This window comes from Gigantopelta aegis, unplaced genomic scaffold (assembly GCF_016097555.1).
Source record: "Gigantopelta aegis isolate Gae_Host unplaced genomic scaffold, Gae_host_genome ctg9478_pilon_pilon, whole genome shotgun sequence".
Classification (NCBI taxonomy): Eukaryota; Metazoa; Mollusca; class Gastropoda; order Neomphalida; family Peltospiridae; genus Gigantopelta; species Gigantopelta aegis.
This window is the reverse complement of record NW_024537127.1, coordinates 1-6,947: the sequence shown is the minus strand read 5'-3', so window position 1 is coordinate 6,947 and position 6,947 is coordinate 1. Positions and strand designations below refer to the sequence as shown.

General features: G+C 32.1%; 1 protein-coding gene across 1 annotated transcript; it reads left to right on the top strand.

Moving 5' to 3' along the window:
- Positions 1 to 3,533: 3,533 nt before the first annotated feature.
- LOC121367141 lies at positions 3,534 to 6,761 on the top strand (the record flags this gene model as incomplete). The annotated part of the gene is made up of 5 exons (XM_041491286.1): positions 3,534 to 3,786; positions 4,450 to 4,483; positions 5,297 to 5,361; positions 5,706 to 5,822; positions 6,636 to 6,761. Coding segments are annotated over exons 1-5 (381 nt in total), but the record flags the coding sequence as incomplete, so codon positions are not given.
- Between the last annotated feature and the right edge of the window lie 186 nt (positions 6,762 to 6,947).

Below are 6,947 nucleotides of genomic sequence, written 5' to 3'. Positions count from 1 at the left end.
TCCTATCCACACTTTCTTGGCTTTTGTTTCTAGGACTTAAAAATTCCTTTTACAGTAATAATAGAAATATTAGTCAGCCAAATTAATAGATGTCCGTTTATTACACCCTGCAATCTGCAAGACAGGATACAAACGTAGATTTCTGCAGCCTTCTCATTATAAGTGTTGTGGGTACAAATCGCGACGCCAAACAAAATATTTTGATGATTGTTTACTAACTTGTTTGCGTTTAGGTAATAGGCTTGTGGACAGACGCTAGTGAACGTTTGTAGCTATATTAGTAGATGAAACTAGCATGTGCATCGTACCTTTTTCAAATTTGTATATGCAGCTATACATATATTATAGAGTATATAAGAAGAAAAAAAAAAAAATCACATGAAGCCCAAAATTACAGATACAATATGTAAAAACAACTTTATACAAACGGGTAGCCCCATAAAAAGTACCAACTGGCTAACAGCAAAGGCAATTTCTATGTAGACAAACATACATTTTTATGATATTATGTTTCACAGTCTGAGAGTAACAGGTGTTCTTCTTCATCTTTGTCCACACAGACTTCCATTCCTCGGAATCCTGGTCTGCTCGACATGTATTCCTAGCAGACTTGGGGTAATCGTAATCAGTAATCGTAATCGATTACAATCGATTACATATTTTCATGTAATCGTAATCGTAATCGATTATTCTGTTTGAGAATACCATGTAATCGTAATCGTAATCGATTACATTGCTAATGCAATCGTAATTTATGATTACTTCCGTGATTACTACACTAGGATTAAAGTTTCAAACTGTATGAACTTGCACTTTTTTGATGATTATATATTAATCATTATTATAGCATCCTTCAATATACATGTATCTTTAAAGTAATAAAGTTATTACCTACTAGCAATGTAAACAAAGTATGTAAGTTAAGAAAATATTTATACAAAATAATAAGAAGGCGTGAATCTATGGTTACTCAGTTTTAAATAGAGTTCTGTACACATATTATCCTATTCTCCTTAACTGTTTTATACCAACACCTTCCATTATGTCTGTAAATGGTTATATTATGTACCATATGTTATGTACACTTGGTAAGCTATAAAACTTTGAATAAATATTCATAAGAATTTAAAGGGACTATCCTGAGTTTGTGTCCTTTTAACATGTTTTTTTCTGGTGTCACCGGTAACAGTGACGTCACGGCTCAAACTCGATCTATTGTTTTCTATATTTTCATTTCGGGCTAATGTTGCATTTCAAACCATTATTATAAGTAAATATGTTTTAAAACGTATCTATGTGTTCATCTATAATGTGTTTGGTGTTTGCTATGTTTTTTTTATTCAAATAAAACAACGACCAAACTAATATCGAAAGAAACTAGGAGTCAGTTACACATTGCCTAATAAATTTCTTTTATTAAAAGTTGTGATTTTGTTTCCTGTGTCGTTTTTTCCTGTGTGTGTGTGTGTGTGTGTGTGTGTGTGTGTGTGTGTTTAAATGGCTTTTTACCTGTCAAGTGAATCAGTTAATTTACAAGTTGACTGAAATAATTGACTCTCCAGAAGTCACGTGGCAAGAAAGTGCTGGAGCAAAATATTTTCTGAACCGGTAGAACACTAAAAAATATCCTATTCTTTTAATCTTTCTTTTTTAATTTGTGGGTTATATTACTTTATACCAATGGTTACCTAAAATTGTAATGATTGAAGTGATGCTTTGGAGGGAGGGGTCAAATGTGTTAAATAAATTATTGCTGTGTGTGGATTTGGCTGCCCAGTCAAGCTTACAGACAAGAGATTAAGGTTGTGCGCTGTCCGTTTGCAGTCATTAAGACTAACAAAAGCAAAGCGTCTGCCACAGTACAACCGATCGCATTCAACACTTTTGATGTATTGTCAAATGATCATAGTTGACAACTCGGACCTTTGATAACTGTATATCTTGTTTTATGTGACACTGAACTAGAGCAGTTAGGCGATTAAAGGGGCATGCTTTGGTTTCTTTTAGCAGCTTGGGGATTAACACACATGTAATTACGTTTTGTCGTTAAATATAATAATATGTTTTAAATATTCATGTAATAAGTAAAGTTTGTTTTGTTTAACGACACTACTATAGTACAATTTCATGCTAGTAACATCACCTCAAAAATAGTTCATATTTGTGAAAATGCAATCATGATTGTAATCATGATTACTGGGCAGTGTAATCGCAATCATAATCGATTACTTTCATTTTCCTTGTAATCGTAATCGATTACTTTTGTCATGTAATCACCCCATGTCTGATTCCTAGTATTGCTAGTCTCGATACTCCTAAATTCTAATAAAAATTATACCCTGCCATGGTTTTGCTTATTTCATATCACTTATGCAAATCTGTGAAATTAAACTTTGTTATTATATGTATATAAATTAACAGGTATAATACACGTTAACAATTGCCTCTTATAGATACAAAATTACAAATTGCATCAAAACTCTTTGAAGTGCGAAACAGACTAATGAATTATCACTGACTGCATTATTATACCTTGTTTTTATGATAACACCTGCTAGATGTAATAATGCAATAATGCTATTCTTGGCACAAATTCCCACTACACAGTGTTTGTCATGTCAGCCCATATCAAGGGTTAATGCTTTCCTTTAGTCGATGTCGTGGCCTTATCTCTGTTGAGTCGGGTTTTTTAATTCACATAGTTTAGTGAAAACAGTTCAGCATGTAGATGTTTTTTTATCATATTGAAGTAGTATTAACTGATAATGATGTTGGTTCTGACTAAGAGATCACAGGCCCCAGCGTCTGACATGTAGCCATACACGTCTGTATGAGTCATTAAAACTTGCTCTGGGCGGCGGTGTAAACGAAATACAAGTCCGAAAGAATAGTTGTCCCATAACCATCAGAGAATACAAGTCCCAGGACTAGCATTTCTGGGAATGCTAGTCTGACTACTACGATTCAAAAGCCTGACCAAACTTGCATTCGTGGACAATCGAACTTTAAGTCCAGTTGTATACATGGACATTAAATTGTAATGAAAATAAACGAATTGATTAACTTTAGGTATGTTTACCACTGGCACCTCCCGTTATTTAAATATACCCATTAGACAATTACGTAAAACATTAGGATGATAAAAATTTGTTTAATAAACACAAAATATAAATATATATTTAAATAGACCAGTATTTGCAGTTACAAATTTATATTATGGCTTAGGTGTAGGAAGATAAACATTATACACTATTATTAAGAAAACAAATTCCATTTAATATACATATTTGTCGAGATGCCTTAGTTTAATTAGCTTAAAAGCAAATGATTTAGTATATATATTTTTTTTTTTTTAAATGTCGATATAAAAATTCTTTAGGTGATGAATGAATTATGCGATTACTTTCTTGAATGAAAACACAATTTTGCATAATTTTTTTTTTTTTTTTTTTTTTTTTTTTTTGGGGGGGGGGGTTTTTTTTTTTTTTTTTTTTTTTTTTTTGTTTGGGGGGGGGAGTTTTTTTTTTTTTTGTTGTTGTTTTTGTTTTTTTTGGGGGGTATATAGATATTTCCAATTTTATTCTGTAGTTAACAATCTCTTCTATTAAAGGCTAATTTTAAATTGTTCTATTAATACAGGACCAGTATGAAACCATATTCGTCGCCCTTCTAGAACTGGCACGCTTTGGCAAAACAAGCTTAGCTAAGGTTGAATTCCTGCAGCAATATGCAAAACAGAAAGGATCTATGAGAATGGAAAAGAAAACCGTTGATGAACTTGCACAGGTAACGAACTAAATAAATGTTATAAGATAGTATCCCAATTGTAAACTGACATTAGAATAGAGCATTTATGCCATTACCCCCCTCCCCCAAAAAACACAAAAACAAAGAAAAAAAAAGAAAAAAAAAAAAAAAAAAGAAAAACAAAGTTCAAAATATATGCCTACATTCACTTGAGGAGATGTGATTTGTTTTTATTGAGGGGCTACCACATTATCTGTTATGGGACAAAGGGAAATATAAAAGGTGGGGAGGGGAGAGGTTGGGTTGACCACTATGTCCTCCCTGGCTACGACAGTGCCCAAACGACACAAAAGCGACACTAGAACATACTTTGTACAGAATATATCAGTATAGTGCTTTTGTTAACTGTTTTGTTGTATTGTGCTAGATTGCCATTTCAATATTGAAGTGGGGTATAGCGTAATAATGGAACGCTCGACTGAAGTTCGATGGGTTGATAGACGCTGGTTTTAAATGCACCGCGACTGGTAATTCAAAAACTTTGGTATGTATTGACCTGCATATAAAATATTTATTGCTGCTTCTCGGTGGGAATACCCTATCTGGTTGCAATGGGTTTACTCCCTATTTAGACAAAGTGTAAAATATAAATATTTAAACGTATATATTTTTGGTATGTGCTAAAATTATTTTCTTTTTCAGGAAGTTGTGAAATTAAATGAAACATCTTATACAGGTTAGTATTTGTCATAACATAAATAAAATGCAAGATAAAACAACTCGAAAATTCATGTAATTGTTTATGTGGAAACTGATAAAATGCACTATTTGATAACCATAATATTATAACCATGAAATTTGTATGTCTTAATAATATAATAAGACAGCGGTTATACCTATTTCGAAATAGAAACTCACGTACTGTGCATTGCCCATGAAAAGGAAATCTTAAATGTATTTGTCTTCAGGACAGAATATAAGATATTTGTGACATACTTTTCACGAATCAGAACAATTATATCATAATAAGTTATAATTGCCTGTTTATTGATTTGCAAACCATATAATAATAACAACAGGTTACACTGAATAATGTATACCTTTGTTTTGTGGCAGTGTGTCCTATTGTCTTGCAGACTGAAAATAGTTTTGGTTACCTTGATTTTGGTATTAAGTCATTAATTTCGACTGACGTGCAATTTATATATCTATTACCGTGGACATGCTAAAGAACAGTTAAACACCATTGGATTTAATAGATCTTTTGCCAAGAGTCCAGTTAGGGTATGTTGTATATTTTCGGAACTAAGAAAAAAATGTCACATATTTGCTACTTGGCATCATACCTGATTTGCACAGCGCTTGGTGGGTAGTCCAGCCCATTTCCATCCAATATGCAGATCCGTCTATGGGATTTGTAGTTTTTGATATTCATGCAACATTCATGACATGTAAAATCTAAACTAATATCACTAATGTATATGCTTCAGTGACAAACCGTTATACATGATACTCACACGAGTCGTAATCATTACTTTCAATTTGATAGATCCTCCTGACCAGTATCAAATTTGGATTGATGGACGCAGTGACATGTTTGTAGTGCTTCCACCTGTAAGTAGTTTCTTTCTGTTCTCCTTCCATAAACACACATTTCTTTATTTCATTTGTAAGTCTTTCCATATTTTGTATTACGTTTACACAAGAAAGCTAACGTCTAATAATTACTTTACAATGTACATTGTGATTTAAATATTACACTAAACAAACATTTCTAAATGTTATTAAAGGCAAGTGTATACACAGTTAATTGTGAGAACACAAAATGCATTGTTATGTGATAAATAAGTACATCCATTGCCTTCTCTTCTTTGATATTTTCTTTTTTTTCTTATACACATCAAACTCTTTTAATGAATACAGCTATGTATATCACTGTATTTTATGTTATATTTAAGTCAAAGCTAACCAAACATGGATACCTGCTGATACCAGAACCTGAAGGGGCTAAAGATAGTTTCTGGAAGATGGTGACTGAAAATGACTCCTATACAATTATTACACTAAGCGCTGAGGTAGGCAACCATACACGCTTAATGGCGCCTTAGAAATGGTTTTATACCATATATTAGCTAGAATATTAAAGTGATAAACCCTAAATTATATACACCATGGCTTGTTTTTGGTAAATGAAATCAGATTTCACTCAGATTATATTGTTTAATTGATCCAGTTTTCTGGTCATCCCTGTGCTTCTAATCCCACGAAATGCATTTCCATAATTGTAAAAGGGTTCTAGTTTATTTGTAATAATTTCCCCCGTTACAACACTATAGACACTTGCATCACTCTATTGTAACTTTATCTACAAGTTTATAGATTAAGCAAACGTAGTGTCCATTTTAACAGGTTTAACAAACATTACATTCACAATTGTAAATCTGCAATCTTGAGGATATTTTAAATATTATATTGTGTAAATTGTTTAGCGTTAATTTCTTCTGTGATGTTTTATTATATAATATTGGCACATAAATATAACTCTTACCAGTGAGTAATGGATCATTACTTAGGGTTCAGTATTTAAAGATGGTTATGAATAAAATAACGTGTATATGGAAAAGGAACCTACGGAAGATAATTACAAATGCATGTCAATATTTACACATATGCTAGGACTAAGATGTTAAGTATTTCTATCATAGGAATTATCTTATATAAGTGTGAGTACATTATATTATTATTACTTAGTAGCATATGCTAATTAATGTCACATCTTTGTTTAAATATCCTACAATAGAGATATGTTTCGATAATATACAACTGATTTATAAGGGTTTTTTGTATATTTACTGCTGTGTTATTTGTTTTGTTCTTCAAATGATAAGTCTGGCGGTGGCCTTATCCCACAAACAAGTCAGACACTGACACATGGGAAGACAACCATTACTGCACTTCGTCAGACTTCCATCATCCATGAGATAACGGAGAAGACACTGCAAGTTGACACAAAGGTACCGACATATCGTATATAAATTTGGTCATAATTTAATATTTAATAATAGAAGTGGCTGTTAACACTGTTATAAAACTATTATTATTCAATAATTATACAATAATTATACGAATCTATTAATGTTTTACTCGTTTACATTTCACAAAGGTCTTGGTTGACTGATACAGCTGCTGATTGTATATAC